The sequence below is a fragment of the Dipodomys merriami genome, unplaced genomic scaffold (genome assembly GCF_024711535.1).
Source record: "Dipodomys merriami isolate MVZ:Mamm:240054 unplaced genomic scaffold, mDipMer1.0.p SCAF_795, whole genome shotgun sequence".
Taxonomy (NCBI): Eukaryota; Metazoa; Chordata; class Mammalia; order Rodentia; family Heteromyidae; genus Dipodomys; species Dipodomys merriami.
In genome coordinates this window covers 253,441-273,388 of record NW_027206396.1, presented here as the reverse complement: position 1 = coordinate 273,388, position 19,948 = coordinate 253,441, and the positions used below count along the sequence as shown (strand labels likewise).

At 45.9% G+C, this 19,948-nt stretch overlaps 1 protein-coding gene across 1 annotated transcript in view; it reads left to right on the top strand.

The window, feature by feature from the left end:
• The window catches only part of LOC138818921 (uncharacterized), a 240,775-nt gene that overhangs the window by 149,114 nt on the left and 71,713 nt on the right, over positions 1-19,948 (top strand). The window contains exon 5 of the mRNA XM_070010035.1: positions 10,483-10,518. Within this exon, the coding sequence (XP_069866136.1) occupies positions 10,483-10,518 (36 nt within the window). The remainder of the gene's footprint in view (positions 1-10,482; positions 10,519-19,948) is intronic.

Below are 19,948 nucleotides of genomic sequence, written 5' to 3'. Positions count from 1 at the left end.
GCTTGCCCGTGGCAGCCAGTGCCTTGCAGGATGAGGCTCACCTGGTCACAGGCAGGGCCTCTTGACTGGAGCACAGTGCCTCCCTTGGTCCCAAAGATCCCTGGCTGTGCAGAGGGGCCGGTGCCCGGTATTCAATGCCCTGCAAAGACGGTGTCATCATGCACATTTGCCATAGGTTGTACAAATCCTCTCTGCTCCAGACCGGCATAATGTTTTCAGCCTGGGGAGACCGCAGAGTTGTTTGGTTTTTCAAAGAAGCTATAATCAACCTGCTCGAGGCTTGGGGGTGAGCTAGAACTCAGAAAAAACTCCCTGCCGTAGGAAGGCGTGGGAAAGGCAGGCATGTGTTCCCTCTCTCTGTCTCTATCTCTGTTTGTCTGTCTCTGTCGCTGTCTCTCTGTCTCAGTCTCTGTCTTTGTCTCGCTCTCTCTCTCTCTCTCTGTCTCTCTTTCTCTGTCTTTCGAACACATACACCCACACCCAGCACACACATGTTCTCCCACTCGCACACCACTAGTCTAGCTGGAATCCACACATACACACACACACACACACACACACACACACACACACACACACACACACACACACACACTCACACCGGGAGCCTGCAGCTGTAAGTGAGCACTTTGAGTTTGCTTAAAGTGAGCCTCCAGCCTGATGATGAATGGTGAAAGCACACAGAAAGTGCAGAAGCTGTTAGGTCCCTGGCACAAGGGCTGAGAGGCAGTGGGTGAACCCAGGACCAGACAGGAGGGGAAATGTGACAATTGGGCCAAAGCCCAAGAGCTACATAGGTTCACATTTGGGCAGCGAGCCGCTTTCACGTGTGGTGAGTGTCAGAGTTGTGGGTAGGTGTGGTGTGGCTAGAGGGCATGGAGATGGGGGCCTGGATTACATTGGGTGCTGAACTGTTTGGCAGCAGTGTCCCTACCAAGGAAGTGCTGGGGCTGGAGGGTGACACATGACTCTGTCCAAGCCCAGCCCAGTGTGAGTGTGTTGTGTGGGTTGGATGTCCTTGGAGGAACCAACACGCATCAACACTCATCCACATGATTGACAAAGCCAGGGCCTGACAGTGATGCTGTATGTGATGGAGGTCCAGCTGCGGTTGTCCTGAATCATGTCCTGTATGCAGGTCTGCAAAGACAGGGATGGCCAGCAAGAAGCCAGCAAGAAGCATGAAGGTGAAAGTGGGAGGGAGAGAGGGACATGGTGTATGGCCAATGTTGGGGCTGTTTATGGCTGTTTATGGAAGCTTTAGGGACTAGGCACTTCCTGGACAGCAGCGGGCCCCATGGACCGGCAGGGCTGATGCCTGGCCAGTGAGTGTGCCAGTGTGTCCCAGGGCTTGCAGGAGGAGAGGTGATGGTGTGGCCAGAATTGCCTCCTAGAGAGAGGGTTCTGGGTCTGTGTAGACTGTCTGCCTGCCCCCAAAGGAGGAAGGATGAGGGGCCCAGTCCGGGACTCACCGGCTTTGGCTGGTCAGGGCTGATCAATGGCAGCAGCTGCATCAGAGACCATTCTCTGGGAGAGCTCCCGATGGGCATTTGCAGCCCACATTGGCATCCATCTGGCCTGGGGCTAAGGCTCAGCAGCACCCAGCCAGCCACCGAGCACCTGAGGAAAAGGCAAAGGGGCCACAGCACAGTGAAGGTCCTCCAGTGCTTGCTACACACCCACCCTCCCGCCTGCCCAGGAAAGAGTCTCGCTGAGCTGTGGCTTGCCCATGGCAGCCAGAGCCTTGCAGGATGATGCTCACCTGGTCACACTCACAGCCTCTAGCCTGGGGCACAGTGCTTCCATGGGGGCCAAGGAGCCGCGGCTCTGCAGAAGCCCAGGTGTTGGGTCCACAACCCCCTGGGAAGAAGTAATCCTCATTTGCCAGCTCCAAGAAGTTTCCTCCAGGCTCAGGACCAGCAGCCCGTTTTCAGTCTAGGGAGATACAGAATTGCTTGGATTTTCGAAAAAGACGGGAGAACCCCGCTGGAGGCTTGGGGGAGAGCTGGAGCTCAGAACAAACCCCACTGCCTTAGGAGGGCATGGGAAAAGCGGGCATGGGTTTTTTCTCTGTCCCTGTCCCTGTCCCTCCCTCTGTCTCTCTGTCTCTGTCTGTGTCTCTTTCTCTCTCTAACACATACATATACCTGCACACCAGCACACACATGCACTCCTGCTCCCATACACACAGGCTAACTCGAATACACACACACACACACACACACACACACAGGACACTGGGAGCCTGCAATAGTATGTGTGTCCTTTAAGTTGCTCGAAGCAAGCCTCCCACATGATGATGGGCAGGGAAAGCCTACCGACGGTGCAGAAGCTGTTAGGTCCCTGGCACAAGGGCTGAGAGGTGGTGGGTGAGCCCAGGAGTAGGCAGGAGGGGACATGTGGCAATGCAGCCAAAGCCCAAGAGCTGCCTAGGTGCACATGTGGGCAGCCAGCCGCTTTCTCGTGTGGTGAGTGTTAGAGTGGTTGGCAAGTGTGGCTAGGGGGCATGGAGCTGGATTACACTGGGTGATGGACTGTTTGGCAGTGGTTTGTCCCTGCCAAGGCAGTACAGGGTCTGCAGTGGGAGCTATTGCTTTGTGGGGCTGGCAGAGACAGCCCTGCATGACTTTGTCCAAGCGCGGCCCAGTGTGAGTGTGATGTGTGGGCTAGATGTCCTTGGAGGAACGGACACACATCCACACTCACCCGGGTGACTGACCAACGCCTGCGCCTGATGGTCCGGGTGTACGTGACGTTGGTCCAGCGGGTGTTGTCCTGGCCTAGGTCCCGTGAGGAGGCCTGCAAAGACAGGGGAGGCCACAGGGTCAGCAAGAAGCGTGAAGGTGAGGATGGGAGGGAGGGAGGGACGTGGTGTGTGGCCGCTGTTGGGGCTGTTTGTGGCTGGGTGGAAGTCTTAGGGACCCGGCCCTCCCTGGACAGCAGTGAGCCCCATGATCTTGCAGGGTTGATGGCTCTTAGGCACTGGCAGGAGCGGGGCAAATGAGAGGAGGGTGGGGACAGCTCAGGAATGTTTCCCTCCTAGACACCCGTGGCAAGGTGCCAAGAGAGAGGGCTCTGGTTCTGACAGGCCCCTGTGCGTTATCAGTCATCCCTGTGCAGACCCCATGGAGGCCCACTGCTGCCCAGGCCTGAGCACAGTCACACCCGGGCCTGGGCAGAAGAGGAAGGACTTGGAGTTGATCAGGGCACTCACGGTGTTAGTCGCAGGCTGGCTGTGGCGAACCTCCCCGGGGCTGAGCAGAGGAAGCGGCGCCTTGGTGGAAGAGAAGCTGTCAGAGCTGTGGCCCTGATAGTCTGGACCAGCCCATGAGCGGTGAACCTCCCCCGGACTGAGTGGAGGCAGTGGTTCATCCGTGGAATTGAGGCTATCAGAGCTGTGGCCCCAACTGTCTGGCCCGGCCCATGGGACAGCCATGTGGTCTCCACGGGGCAGGGCATCCTCTGGGCTCAGGGTACTCACAGTGGTGGGCTGGCCTCGCCGAACCTCTCCAGGACTGAGCAGCGGTGCCGCGGTCATGGGTAGCCCGACAGAGCCCAGGCCTGGTCCGTGACGATCGGCCCGTACGTGGGCCATGGGGCGTTCAGGGCCCGACACATCCCGTGGGCTGTGTGATACGCGTGAACGCCGCCTGCCAAATACTCTTGTTGGCGTGGCGTGTGATCTGGCCCACTGTCTCAGGCGCTGCGGAGCGCTCTGAGCACGAGGAGCCTCGTGGCCACGTTCGGGGTGGTGGCCACGTTCAGGGTGTCTCCCACGGCCTCTAAGCCATGGACAACAGCAGCTAAACATAGTCGCCTTTCCCTCTGTGCAAGAGAAGGCAAGAAGATGCCGTCTCCTCAGTCGAGGGCAACTGGGGTTCTGAGTTCTGTGGCTGTTGGTCACCAAGGAAGTGAGGTCACGTGACATCACAGGCCCTCCCCCACCCCCCCACTCAGCGATGCCCAGTCCCCATTGACCTCACCAACCCATAGGCCCCACGCCCTCTGACCTCTTGACCCTTTACGGCCTTTTGCTTTCATGAGCACACAGTTAGTATTGCAAGTGGCTGCATGCAGTCCTGTTTTGCAGGGTCAGGCAGACAGACACAAGGCCAGATCTTTGGAAGTGTTACTGTTTTCATTGTTCTCTTAGATTTTCCCATCATCCCGGGTTCCTGGGAAGGATTGTCTTACCTCTGGGTCTCCTTCAGTTCTTCCTTCACTGTTTTATGTAAGTTCAAAGCCAAGCTGCTTTGGAGATGGGGGAAGGAGGAGCTGAGCCTCAGGTTCCCTTTCCTGTCTTTTGCAGTCCTCAGAGATGGCTCATTTGATCCAAAGCGATTTATCAGAACTTTTGCTCAGATGTAAAGACAAAAAAAGAGCCAGAATGAAACATATTTTTTCTTATAAGGCAACCTGGCTTTTCAGTTAAATTAAATAGCAAGACTTTAATTAATTGCCAAGAATCCTTTGGAACAGACACCAGAGATTCTAAATCACTCTTGGATTTGGAGAGGTCTTTAGTGAGGACTCCTGGTCCTGGGCATGCAGATTTCCATGTGGGAAGGCAGAGAATCCCTCTGCTGCCCAGTCTGTGGAAAAGTTTTCAGAACCACAGAGAAAACAGAGTTTGGATTTCCTCCCTTTAGTAATAATGAGACTGAGTGATTGCTTGCCTGCCTACTTGTCTTCACTCAAGGCTGTGTGTTTCCATATCTTTGTACAGTTACCCAGAGAGGCCACAATGCATAGAGCAATGATGGAGTAATTGGAAAATGTGCATCCCTGTGGTATGTGCTAGTTGCATTATTATTTTTTTCTTCTGATATTGAGGCTAGAAATTGGGGTCTAGACTCTGTCCTGGAGCTTTTTTGCCAAGTGGTAATGCTCTACCTCTTGAGCCACACCTTCACTACCAGCTTTTTGGTGGTTAATTGGAGATGAGAGGTCTCAGAGAATTTCCTGTCCAGGCTGGTTTTGGACCATGATCATTAGATCTCAGCCTCCTGAGTAGCTAGGATTATGGGCACCCCACCATTCCTAGTTTCTGATTGACACTGAGGTTTGAAAAGCAAGGAGAGTTCTGGGGAAGGCCATTGCTCCAACCTCAGCACAATTAGGGATGCTGAGGAGGAAACAAAGATGATCATACAAAGATGTTTCAGAAGGAATTGATCTGATCTGATTTGATTTGAATGGGAAAACGGGGGCCCTGCAACTCCCAAGTGTCAAGGTAGGGACTCTCTCTGCTCTTGTGTGGCTTTATGCACAGCACTGTGGGTTTCTGAGCTCCCACACACAGACAATTGGGCTGCTTCCTCTGAATCCTTCTACTGTTGAATAGTCAGTCTATCTTCCCTGGGACCCAGAGCAAAGAAGTCTCCTAGAACAAAGGGCAGTCACTTAGTTCCCTTTCCAGTTGGCTCTGTGTCAGGAAATGACACCACTGGAAAATGATTCAGCCCCGCAGCCAGATTGGCAAGAGCTCACAGTCCTTTTAAAGGAACCATCGTTCCTTCAGGAAAACAGACAGGAAGCATCAAACAGAGGAATTCTTTGTCATCTGTGCTCCCTGCTCCCCACAGCCACCTGTAAGGTCGTGTGTGTGTGTGTGTGTGTGTGTGTGTGTGTGTGTGTGTGTGTGTGTGTGTGTGTGTGTGTGTGTGTGTGTGTGTTTCTATTTTATTTTAATTTTGTACTGATAATGGGGCTTAAACTCAGGGCCTTGTGCTCTTGCTTGGATTTTATTTTTCTTTTTGGCTAAGGCTAACATTTTCTAGTTACTGAAGTCACACCTCCACTTGGAACAGAGATCATCAACTATCAGCCTCTTGAGTAGCTAGGATTATAGTGATGAGCACCCAATTTTATACGACTTTAAATGTACACAAGATGTACAAAAGTCGAATTGTAATATTCATTCTCTTTATAACTTGCTTTTTTTGTACCTACCAAAAGTTCTATCTGATTAAATATTCCTACCATTGTTTTTATTACCTGTGGATGGTTTACAGCTGTGTATGACTACACTTGTTTATGATCACAGCCATGTATCTTTACAGCTTTACTGACATACAAGGGATTCACAATATAATAATTGGAAGGATATAGACACTGTAATTAGCCATGACCTTATTATAGGACATTTTATATTGTTATTTTTTGAAAGTTTTTCTAATCTGCCTTTTCAGCACTATAACTATCTTTTTTGTTGTCGTTGTTAGTCATGGGGCTTGGGCACTGTCCCTGAACTTCTTTTGCTCAAGGCTAATACTCTACCACTTAAGCCACATTACCACTTCCAGCCTTTTCTGTGTATGTGGTACAGAGGAATTGAGCCCAGGGCTTCATGAATGCTAGGCAAGCACTGTACCACTGAGCCACATTCCCAACCCTCTAATCTGCTTTAACTAAAAGCTAGTGACTCATAGAATTATTTTGAAAAATGGATTGCTTACTCAGAAGGATATACATTTTAAAACTTAAAAAACAAACCAAAAAACATTAAGCTAGACAGGTGCGAGTGGCACATGCCTGTAATCTTACTAACTCAGGAGGCTGGGATCTGAGGATCATAGTGCAAAGCCTTCCTGGGCAGGAAAGTCTGTAAGACTCTTATCTCCAGTTTACCATCAAAAAGTTGGAAGTGGAGCTGAGACTCAAGTGGTAGAAAACTAGCCCTGGGCACAAAAGCTCAGGGATGCTACAGGCCCTGAGTTTAAGTCCTTGGACACACACACACACACGCACACACACACGCACACACACACACACACACACACATCACATCCACACACATATAAAGGATACAAGACAGTATATATTAGTGCTTATTTCTATTGATACTGATTTTTAAAAAGAGTCTCAGATTAAACTTTTATTATTCCAGTTGTCTTTCACACCAGGTATGTGTGAAAACTACCTTCATTCCCATGCATTGAACTTTGGTGTGCCCTGGTGTCTTGGCCCTTACCTTTGAGAATGGGATTGGAGCCAAGTGTATATTCTTTGAGTACCAAATTTTATCTCTGACCTTGAGTTAGGCCTGGCACAGGCAGGAGGGATGGGGGGTGGGGGGAATGGAGAGGGGGAGAGAACCCCAAGATGTGTGTGACAGTAGGCTTGGCTTTGGTTGGCACTTTTTTGCGAGCCACTGTCAGTGTTCATGGAAATCACTGTTTCTCAGAGGATGCATCTGTTCTGGGAGGTCCAGGATGGGTTAAGTGGCTCTGTCTACTATTTAGCAGCAAAGCCTGACTCACCCGGCAGGTGTTGCATTTCTTAAAGAGGCCATGACCAGCGCCAGCAAACCCCAGACTGAGCCAGAAGATGCTTCTGTGGTCCTGTGTTCTGCCCTAGCTGTGAGGTTGCAGCATCTTTCTAGCTCCCTCTGCTGGGGTGCTAGTATGCTAGGGGTAAAGCATGGGGTAGTCCTGATTGGAGTTGCCCCTCTCTGCCTCTCGGGGGCCCAGCCAGGAATTTCCATCACAGAGGCCCAAGAGGCCAGCCTAGGCAGGCTTTGTCTAAGTCCCCAGAAAATCCCTTTATAGGGCAACCCCTCCCTGGCTAACCTTTGCTGTTGAAAGAGGAACAGTGACATTCATTCCTCAGGCTGGAGCAAGACATTTTTGACCTCTGGGAAACCTTAGCCTTTCTACCAGCTGCAGATTTTCTGCTCACATTTCTTTGTTTTCTTAAAAACATAAACTGTACTTGGAAAGAGACAGAAAGAGGAAGAGGGAACACATGCCACAACAGAACTTTTTCTGAAGTCACAGCAAGGATGTAGGGTTTGGGAATGTGGGAAAACATGTTATTGGGGGAGGGGGAGAGGTGAAAATCCCGGAGTGATTCTTGGTGTCTAAAACAAAGAATTGAATGGCACATGTTGCATGGACATGCCCACATGTGTGCGGTGCACACAAACACACATAAGTAAAAGTTGCAGAGCAAGGAAGAATGTAATACAGAAAACACAGCATTGAGGGAAATAGCAAGCAGGCTTGTATTCTGTGCTCCTTTAAGAGGAAACATGTGCTTAGCTTTCCAGGATTTGGAGAGTGTCGGGAGTTCTCTGTATGTACAGTGGGCTGATCTTAGGGAAATGAGCAACAGTGACTCACCACACTGGTCGATGGGATCTGCGCATGCACACAGCTGTCATCCCATAGTTTTAAGCACATGTATAAGATGCAGAGCATGTGCAAGAAGCCCTGCATAGGAGTTTGTTGGGCAAAGGTGAGGCTAAGGATGCACAAGGATCTGCTGTGAGGTGGCTTCATCTTGGTTGGAACTGGCCAAAGGTTTCCCTACCACTAGGAAAAATCCCAGCTATTAACTGAGCACTAATCACCCTCAAGATTAAACTGCCGTAGTAGGGGCTTGGAAAGAGGTAGGAGTGGGGCATGACTAGAGAGGGTGTTGGTTTCAGCGTTCTTTCCCTAGGCTTGCCTGCCCACAGTCAGGTGGTTTGCTGTCTGCACTGGTCTCCAGAGGACATGAACACATAGGACCCCATGGATGCTCTGGTCTCAAGCCAGAGCATATCTTTGTAATCCTGGCTTGATATTATGTGTAGAAACTTCCGTTTCCACACCTAAGGAAAATTCACAGGAACAGAGTGGGGAACCTCAAGGTGTCTTTCACCTGCAGATTCCACTCAAGTTTTCACTCACAGGATGGTGTTCTACCACTTGAGGCATGCCTCTAGTCCCCACTCAAGTTGTACAAGTTGTCCTGGGTGCATCTTATGGTCTAACTCCCCCCAATAGTTCAGTCTCCCAGTCTGAAACTCTTTCATAGTTGTTTCTTTCTTGGATGACTTGGACATTTTTTTAAGACCCTAAGTTAGCAGTTTAGTAGATTATTTGTCTGTCTATCTGTCTGTCTGTCTGTCTGTCTGTCTGTCTGCCTGCATGCCTGCCTGTCTGTCTGTTGGTCTGTCTGTCTATCTGTTTGTCTGTCTGTCTATTTGGTGACAATTGTGGGGTTTGAACTCAGGGCCTGGATGCTATCCTTGAACTTTATTTAATCTTTTGTTCAAGGCTAGCTCTTTTCCACTTTAGCCACAGTGCCATTTCTGAGTGGCTTTGGCCCATATTCCTCATATCTCAGCCTCCTGAGTATCTAGGATTACAGGCATGAGCCATTGGTGCCGGGCAAGTAGAATATCTTTCAAGTGGGTTTATTAAAAGATAATTTGTTAAAGATTATTTCCAGAGAAAATACAGATACACATATGAACATGTGTTAAAAGAATTTAGCTATTTGAAATGAGAGAACTAGGCAGAAGTTATAATAGTTTCAAGAAAAAAATCAAAAGACTATAAGTTATATATGGAGGAAAGAAGATGGAGGTGAATTGCAATTGGAGGCCAAACTGGTTTTCTATCATCAGGCAGAAGCCAATTAAATCACTTTCAGAGGGGATGGATAGAGCCAGGGATTGATTCCTTCCTTCCTCCCTTCCTTCCTTCCTTCCTTCCTTCCTTCCTTCCTTCCTTCCTTCCTTCCTTCTACCCTTCCTTCCTTCCTTCCTTCCTTCCTTCCTTCCTTCCTTCCTTCTTTCCTTCCTTCCTTGCTTCCTTCCTTCCTTCCTTCCTTCCTTCCTTCCTTTCCTTCCTTTCCTTTCTTTCCTTCCTTTCCTTCCTTTCCTTTTTTCCATTGTCTATCCATCATTTATTTGCCCATCCATCTGTTCATCCATCCACCATCCATTCTTTTATTTCCCTCCCTCCCTCCCTTCCTCTCTGACTTCCTTCCTTCCTCCCTTCCTCCCTTCCTCCCTTCCTCCCTTCCATCTTCTGCCTGCTTGCCTGCCTGACTGCCATCTACCTACCTATACATTGTAAAACGGCTCAAAGACAGTGGGACTAGAATCTGATGACCCAGGATGGTATGTTACAGATACTGCAGTTTTGCCATTGAAACATACACATCTTCCTACTGGTTTGTATCATTTTCTCATAACTGGACCCATATTATATCTTTGGCTAGACTTTCACTAGTACCTGTGGGTTCAGATTATTTCTCTTCCACTATGTCCTATTTGTGGCACATAAGTACAACAGGTATTTTAGCAAACTGCAGGGCCTTCTCTTACAAGACCAAGACAGTCAGCTGGCATATTACAAGAGAAAGCTACTCAGTCATTGTTTTAAGTCCTGTTCCTTTGGACTTCTTATTACCCATGGGGGTTTCTCCTCATCAACCATGAACCCAGATTGGTTCAAATAGAGCTACTTGTAAGTAAATGTGATGGCTGGTGTAAGTAATTAGTTTGTTCCTTGTGTTTTTGTTGCTTCCTATCATGATTTAATGCCCATTTATCCCTTTGAATGATGTATTGAAATGCACTGAGTGGCTGAGGAGCAGTTTGGCCCTCCTGGTTCTAATCCTGAGTTTTCTTCCAGATACATGTTTGTATGAATTGACTATTACTGCCTTTAAACATGCTCCTCATGGTTGTTTTTAAATTTTCAGCCAATACCAGAAATTGCAGAAGATTATGAAGCCTTGGTAAGAATATATGATTAAATTATGTTATAATCTTAATACTTCCTTTTTTCCTGTCTGCATAATTAAAACCTGTCCTCTGGCTTACTTTATAACTATGCATCTACATATTTTGAGTAAGTTACTTTTTTCCTTTTTGTTCGATGTTTTTAAAACAGTTTTTTTTTAATGAATCTACTTCCTTGTTTGTTTGTTTTTTTCCCTCGTGGCAGAGAGTATTTATTGTTGGTTACCACTAAATGATTACACAGGCTTTCCTCCCTCTTCCCTTCCCCTATAGCACTTCTGGGTAGAGTTTTGTATATGACTTTAAGCCGAGCTTTCTTCTTTTGTGGCTTATGTGATGTTCAGAGATTGAAGGCTTTGGTTTTTATCAGTGACTCAGAAAGAAGGAAAAGCACTACATCTAAAAAGTATTTGAGACTGATGCATAGATTGAAAAATATTTGTTCTAGATCACTTGTGTGCTGATTCCACTCCTGATAATTCTCCTCTTCCATGTGCTCTTCCTCCTTCTTTTATGTTGCTACTTGAGTTTGAACTTAGGACCTTATGCTGTTGCTTAGCTTCCTTGCTCATAGCTAGTACTTCACCGCTTGAGGCACACCTTCATTTCTGGCTTTTTATTTGTTAATTGGAGATAAAAGTCTCATAGATTTGTCTGCCAGGGCTGGCTTTGAACCGTGATCCTCATATCTCAGCTTAGTGAGTAGCTAGGATTACAGGCATGAGCCTGTAGGATAGCTTTAAAAGTTGCCTTTCCTTTCTTTTCTCCAGTCTGTATTGGGTACATCATTCCATAGAAACATTGGGATGCACTCTGCTCTGAAAAAGTTGGCAGCATAAATTTAGATGCTTGTTTTGAGACTGGCTGGATTTTTCTGGAAGGAAGATGATCCCTAGTAAGTTGAGAAACATTTCATTGAGTCATTGCAGCACACATGGTGTGCAGCTGGCTGTGACAGAGACGGTGGCCCAGTATGTAGTTTGCAGACGCTTCCTTTTGTGGCAGTCACTACTGTAAAAGTCTTTAGCCTAGCACATAATAAAAACAAATAAACCCAGTAAATAAAAATGTTCCAGAATGTGCCAAGTGCTTGTTTTTCTTTTATAGTGCTTTCCAAGCATAGTGTCCGATACAGATGGAGTGTGGAGGTCGGAAGCTGGCTTCTGCCTTCTCTCCTGGGAGTCTGAATCTCTCCTCTCTGGAAGTGGAGATGGATACCCGGATGTGAGGGTTCCAGGACAGCTCTTCCAGCCACCTTATTTGACAAAGGGCCTTTCTTTTGAAATGTAACCATATTTGAACATGCCATCCTTTTCTTGTTGCTGAAGGTTTGAAGTTGAAGTCTGAAAAGCTCTTCCTCAGGAAAAACATAACTTATTCCAGGGAAATAGACGTTTAATATAGAGAACTACATACAGTGTATTATATAATGTTCTATCACACATATGTGTATTATGCATTTTATTATGTAGTATATGAACATTTTACATATTTTTATATTGAATGTATTTTGTGTCTTATATGCATATGTATGTATTTTATAGGAGGTCATATAATTCTAGTTACCATTTATGTATACCTATCATCTATGTATCTATGTAACATCTCTCTTTTATCATCTACAAATCTATTTTCTATCATTTCTATCTTGGATCAATTCTTTCTCTGTCTCTGTCTTCTATCGTCAATATGTCCCGTCTGTCTGTCTATCTCTCACATTACTGAGTGGACCAGGTCACTTCCTGTGACCTCCTCAGTGGGTGAGTGACATGAAATGCCCTTTCTCCCACTTGTTAATCACTCACAGAAATGGACCACTGTAAGTATGGAGAGCCTTACCTGCCATCTCTGAAACAGTGTTTCACTTCCTTGATAGCCATAGAGAGGGTATCCTGATCCCTAACACCACTTGGAGATCTGGAAAACACATGATGTTCTTCCTACTTTCCATCCCACCCCCAAAGGTCCTTAAAGCCTGCCTGGAGAGTCTATAGACAAACTGGATTTCTTTAGGGCAGATTGATTGTCCTCAGATGGGCTCCTTCTGGCCATTTAGATTAGCCTTTCATTGGGCAGGTAGGTAAGAAGTAGAGACATTTGCTTTCAGATAATTAGAGGGAAGACATTTGCTCTTAAAGTAGCTACGGAAGACTAATATCTGGACACAAGTTTATTTGTATTCCCAGGCCAGGTGGCTAACTGGGAATGTCAAGAAGCATTTGAGCCAGGCACAGTAGCTCATGTCTGTAATCGGAGCTACTCAAGAGGATGAAATCGGGAGGATTGTGATTTTTGGTGGCTACTGTGGTCAAAAAGTTCTCTGTACTCCTTTTTAGCCAATGAAAACCTGGGTATGGTGATATCATCCCAGGTACAATGGGAAACATGAACAGAAAGTTTGTCATCCCAGCCAGCCTGGGCATAAATGTGAGACCCTGTTTGAAACATGACGGTAGCATAAAGGGCTAGGTATGTGGCTCAAATGGTGGAGTGCAAAGCCCTGAGCTCAAACCCCAGTGCTGTCAGTAAAACAAAACAGAAGACCAGCTTGAGCCCAGTTGTGGGCTCATTCCTTTTCTTTCTGTTCTCTCCTGGTTCTCTAACTGCTGTCTCTAACCGCTGACACCAAGGCAAAGATCTTGGTCTGAGTGGAGTCTGTGGCAGGTATGTGAAGAACCTGTAGCATTTCGAATCCTATTATGTCAGATATGAGCAAATGCCAACTATTCATTATTATGTGATTGTTTTTCTCTTCGTGCATAAGTTAACAAAGTATTTATTGCTACTAATACATTATTATGTAATAATGTTTTCATAGTACTGTAATACTGACTCCTGCCCAGTCTTACTAATTGCATTTATTATCTTATTTTTCCTAAGGCAGTTTCTGTTATTTTTGCACTCTAACACTTGTTCTCTTATAACTCATCCTTTGTAGAGTGGATTATCCTGGAACTTTTATTTAACCTTTCTTGCTACTGTTTTGAGTCGTCATCCACCTTGCTGTCTAGTTATTTGTTCTCTCCGTCATTTTAGTTTCCTGTTGGGAGCTTGTCTTTGAGGCCTGGCCTCTGGTGCCACCTAGGGCCCCTGTGAGATTGGGACTGCCTGTGTGCAGGAAGCCAGAGACATGGGCTGCTTTTCCATCTGGTTTTTCCATCTGGCTTTTCCATGTACTTTTCTCCCTTGTATGTTTTCTCCCTCTTGACTTTTTCCACATTGATGGCAAAACGTTTGAAAACCAGGAGCTTCCTGCATCCACAATGCTACTATTATGCCGCGGTCCCAGGTAATAGGCACATGGCTGTTAACTTAGCACTTGCCACATACTGTTCCTGATCCCAGGACTAGGCTAGCTCATTTTTTTTCTCCAGTCTTCTTCTCTCTGAATGAAGATCACTATTGTCCTCACCACCACGATCATCATCCTCATGAATGGGGAGACTGTAGTGTTGGAGAATTCACTTAGAGCTTGATGTGGGGGCCCCTATGTGTGGCTCCAGAGATCACCACATAGCCATGTCTGTCCAGTGTGTATCCTCCCCTCTGGTCTCTGAATCACGGTCCTCCTCTGAGAGTCATCTCCCCTTGGCTGGGCTTCTGCCAGTATCAAGACCGTTGAAATAGAGCAGAATTTCAAAAAATCATTTTATTTTGAGACTGGGCTGAGTAGAAGAATAGCAGGAAGGAATACTGTGAAGCTATTTTTTAAAAGAAGTATAAACCTAAATCCAAATCTGAATCTGTTAGCAGACTTTGTGATATAGCAATAATGGGATGTCCGATCCTCTAGATTAAAAATTGTAATGACCAGGCTGGGAAGGTGGCTCAGTGGTAGAGCACTTGCCTTGCTTGCCTGAGGCCTGGTTTCGATTCTTAGCACCACATAAGCAAAAAGAAAAAAGCCGGAAGTGGCACTGTGGCTCAAGTGGTAGAGTGCTAACCTTGAGCTGAAGTGCTGAGGGGCAGTGCCCAGCCAGGCCCAGGATTCAGGCCCCACGATCGGACCTCCCCCCCAAAAATATTGTAATGTCCAGCTTCATTAAAAAAAAGTAGCTGCTGGGCGCCAGTGGCTCATGCTTGTAATTCTAGCTACTGAGGAGGCTGAGATCTGAGGATTGCAGTTCAAAGCCAGCCAGGGCAGGAAAGACCATGAGACTCCTATCTCCAATAAACCACTAGAAAATCAGAAGTGGCGCTGTAGCTCAAGTGGTAGAGGGCTCGCCTTGAGCTGAAGAGCTGAGGGACAACGCCCAAGCCCAGAGTTCAAGCCCCATGACCACCACCACCAACAACAAAAAGTAACTGAGTGTAGGAATCTGTATTATTGTATAATGTAGTATAGAAATCCTATAATTCTATCTGCTGGTAGAGAGATTCTTGATGGTTTGGAGTTACTATAGATGATGATGATGATGATGATGATGATGATGATGATGATGATGATGATGATGATGATGAAGAAAATTTATAAGAGTGAAAATTTCTGAGATGTATAAATGACTAAGAATGGTTTTGAAATTGTCAGAACCTAGGATGAACCTCTGATGAAGGTATTTTACAAAGATGGCTCTTCTTCCTCCTCAACATCCCTCCCCTGCCTCCCCACCCTCTGGTCATAGGCAACTTTCCATCACTATAGTCAGTACATGACTAGGTTAACTTACAACCAGAGGTGATTTATTGTGGCTCACATTTTAGAGGTGTTAGCCTATGATGGGCTGGCCCTGTTGCTTTGTGTAGGCAGCTCATTATGATGGACTGAAAGCCCTTACTCCATGGCCAGAAAGATAAAAAGAGTGATTCTAAGACCTATGCAAGGACGCACCCCCAGTGACCTAAAGATTTCCTACTAGGCCCCACCTTCTACAGTTTCCATTGCCTCTCACCAGAGCTGCACCTTGAACACGCAGGACTTTGTGATTGACACAGACCATAGCATCCCCTAATTGCTCTGAATCTATAAACCACATATCAGACCCCCCTAATGAATGATGGGATGAGCAAACCCAGTATATGGAATCATAATATAATCATCATAGATAGTCCCTGAAACCCATTAACTCAGAACAGGATGCTGGCCATTGTAACATCAAGGTGAATATGCTTATTTATCATGCTTATGCCATTTTTGTTAAAGTTATATACAGAGGCTCTGAATCCTTACCTAAGGGCTGTTATGCTAATTGAATCATTTTGGATTATCCCTCTTGATTCTTCTGGCTTATAAAGGGAGCATTTAGGAACTTTCACTGACTGAGATGCTCCTTACTAAATACTGATATGCTACCAACTTTATTGAGTGTGCTACCTAAAGACTTGCCGTAAAGAGCCATTATTTACTTCCTAGCTGAGAGCACAGAGGCTCAGAGAGGGCAAGTGAATTGCTCCGTGTTTCTCAGATCCCTGGCTGGCGGCAAGCACCTGTCCCTTCCTGTCCTGTTTGTTGCCAGCCTGGCACTTGAGCTGTTGACTCTGCCCAGATGCTGCCCAGTGGAGTGGGTCTGACTGCCCAGCTGCTTGTCCAGAGGTCTGGGTCTGCTTCCTAAAGCTGGCTCACTTGTGCACTTCCCCACTGCCCAGCATTGACTCTGTGTGTTCCCCCCCGTATGTTTTACAGCTTTGGGGACATGCTGTCCTTCACATTGATGGCCTTTGTAGAGCTCATAGAGCATGGCATCGTGTCTTGGGACACGTTTTCGGTGGCGTTCATTAAAGAAGGTAAATGCAAACTGCTTTCCTAGGCTCCCATCACTCCCTCCTTTCAAGGGTACCATTCTCTGCTTTGAGGATTATTTTATCATTGTTTCCTTGGGTTATGTTAAAAGATAGGGGGGTGTGCATGGGTGTGTTTTAACTAGGCCTATAAATGTGGGGCTCTGAACATTCTGGGTGAAAGTGACCTTTTGTCCCTGCAGAGAACATAAAATGTTGTGTGGATGAGAACCCAGAGTTAAGGGAAACTGTGTTGTTGCTAAGGACACAGTGTCTTCGGATGCGCTACTGCATGGCTTCAGAACTCAAGAACTTGGCCGAGATGCCATCTTCACTATCCATCCCCAACCCCATGCTCAGCGACAGGGAAAGAGGCAAAGGAAGCTGATGTCCAGCACTCATGGGCTTAATGAGGAACTGAGGAGACTGAGGGTCTGCTTCAGGTGTCTTAGGTAGGGTCCTTCCTGCTGACTCATGGTCTTGGTGTAAGAAAGATTGCAGGTATTAACCACTTTTTTTCCCCCCCTCATTTAAGATAAACTTTATTCCTAATGATAACAATTAGCATTTTTCTTGAGTATACATTGACGTCAGAAAGAATGTAAGGCACTTCACATCTATGCCAGACTGGCAAGTTTTCTTTTTTTTTTTTTTTACAGTTTTTTTTTATTGTGAAAATACTGTACAAAGGGGTTATAGTTACATGAGCAAGGTAATGAGTACATTTCTTATCCAGCATTGTTGCCTCCTCCTTTGTTTTTCCCCTATCATCCCTACCCTCCCACCTCCTCAGCGTAAATTGTAAAGTTTGTTTTTCGACATAGAGTCTTGTACATCTCATTGTTGCAAAGGGTCAATCTGTATCACTATTTAAACAATTTGGTTTTTCCCCTTCCCTCCCCAAATTATATCAACACCAAATACAGTGAAAACAGAAGTTAGACCGTGGGGGAGGGACATACAAAGCAACAAAAAAAATCATATGGTACCTTATAAAATACGTTAGAAATATTAGCAAGGAAGAAAAAAACCACTTTTGTCCCTATCTTTGGGTTCATTTTGCTTAACATCATCTTTTCTGAGCTTTTCTGCTTGTCCCAGACATAGAGTAGTTATTGCAAATAAGGGAAACCTTGGGACCTATGTTTCTTTGGGGCTGGCTTACTTCTTAATATAATTTTTTCCAAGTCTTTCCCTAACAAATGGGGCGATGTCTTTCTTTCTGATGGAGGCATAGAATTCCATTGTGTATATATACCACATTTTCTTGATCGATTCATCTACTGAGGGGCATTTATGACTGGCTCTTCTTTCCAAAGGAATCAGGTAGAAGAATGGGCAGAGATGGGAATGTGTCAAGTCAAAAACTTCACTTGAGAGCTGGGTTTCTTCAAATGTTGGGAGAACATGGCAGCTGTTCCATTTTCTAATGAAAATGGTTTGCCTTTACTAACGTGAAATTTTCAGAAACCCACTTTAATTCTCAGGAAGCAAACTAAATTTAAAAATTGGATATATTTTTTAAAAGCAACTTGTTCCTGTTTCCTCATTTCCTTTGCCTTGCCACTTACAAAAAAGTCTCTTATATGACTTTGAAAATTAGTCACTAGAAAATTACTTACAGTTTTTGGGTAAGGTTCACTTTTTGTTAATTAGCTGGACCGTATTCAGCATCCTGACAGCCCCGGGTTTGTGCTGGCCTCTATGTTTTAAATGGAGCTTTATCTCGACAAAAATAATTAGGAAAAGCACTGACAAAAGGTGCTTCTCTCTGTGATCTTGAGTTGGCTTCTGATTGATGCCAAGTTCAGAGTACTTTGGAGAAATATTGTTCTTCTTGCCAGCCCTCTCTCCATGTCTGTTCTCTTTGTTATGTGTGCATTTAGATTTGAGTTTACCAATTGTAGCTGCAAGAACTAACACTATTTCCTAAATGCCATGGAACATGGAAGCCCTTGATGCTAGTATATTGTAGCGGTTTTTTTGTTTTGTTTTGTTGTTGTTGTTGTTTTCTGTGCTAGTCCTGGTGCCTAAATTCAGAGCCTGGGCTCTGTCCCTGAGGTTTTTTCCCTCAAGGCTAGCATTCTACCACTTGAGCCACAGTTCCAATTCCAGCCAGCCTGCCTGCCTCCCTCCCTCCCTCCTTCCCTCCCTCCCTCCCTTCCTCCTTCCCTCCCTATTTACTTCCTTCCTTCCTTCCTTCCTTCCTTCCTTTCTTTGTTTCTTCTTTCTTTCTTTCTCTTTCTGCCTTTCTGTCCTCTCTCCCTCCCTCCCTCCTTCCTTCTTTCCTTCCTTCCTTCTCTCTTTCTCTCTTTCTTTCTCTCTTTCTTTCTTTTCCTTCCTTCCTTCTTCCTTCCTTCCTTCCTTCCTTCCTTCCTTCTTTTTCTTTTTCTTTTTCTTTTTCTTTCTCTGGTAGTTTAGTAGAGATAAGAGTCTCACAGACTTTCCTGCTAGGGCTGGCTCCAAACTATGATCCTCAAATCTCAGCCAAATCTCAGCCTCCTGAATAGTTAGGATTGTAGGAGTGAGCAACTGGCACCCTGCTATGGAGTTGCTTTTTAATGACTTGGCTACTTAGAAGAGGGAAGGCCTGAAGAGAAAAGAAAGAGGACTTCCTGTGTTCTGAGTTGATTTTCCTCTAGCCAAGCATGGCCCTAGTGCCTAAAGAGGACTTCCTGTGTTCTGAGTTGATTTTCCGCTAGCCAAGCATGGCCCTAGTGCCTTCTCTCGGAAGGGAAGTTTCCTATGCATTCCCCTGAGGCCTTTGTTTTGAGGAGGCTCTGGCTTGCTGGGAAGATCAGATGATTCCACTGCCTAGACAACATCTAGCCATTGGGCTTCAATATTTTGTCTTCTAAAACTTGGAGAGATTTATGAACCTCAGCCAGATGATTTAAAATCAACCATGCAGCCCCATGGTTCTCTTCTGCCTTGATAATGTATGAGAATTTTGAGATCTACTTCCTCAGCTTCTGAAAACTGACCTAAGTAATTCTCTGATTTCGGGATTACTTTGTTTTGCTTGTGGTTGGTGGTACTGGTTTTGAACTCAGGGTCTCACATTTGCTAGGCAGGCGCATTACCACTGGAACCATGTCCCCAGTCCCCTTTTCCCTGTTCATTGTGTTTTAGACAGGGCCTAGCACTTTTTTGTTCTTTCTTTGTCTTGGCAGTGCTACGGTTTCAACTCAGGACCTCCTATTTTCCAGGCAGGTAGCTCTACCACTTAGCTACTCAACCAGCTAAGGCCTTCCATTTTTGCCCAGGGCTTACCTTGGCTCACAAGGTGAGATCCTGCTACCTATGCAGCCATTGTAGCTGGGATCGTATGGGTACATCACCATACACAGCTCTTTTTGGTGAGGTGAACAGTTGAGCAGAGAGGAAACTGAAAAGATGGTGTTTTAGGAACCCAAGGATGCAATGGACTGGAGGGCCCATGTTGTGTGTATGTACCGTTGGAAATATCTCAGGATATTAGAGTACCACACAGGAATCAGGACACCTGCTCAAAAGGAATTCAGCGAGGTTTTTCTTCCACAGAAAGTCATGATGCTGACAGGATGCCAAGTAAGCAAGTGGCAGGATATCTGCGCAGCTGTCTTATCTCTACTGTATTACAATTCTTATTCATTTGGTCAGAACTTAGTGTCACAATCTTGAATGAATGATTAGTTTGCAAAGGGTTAAAAGTTTATCTGAGCCATCAAC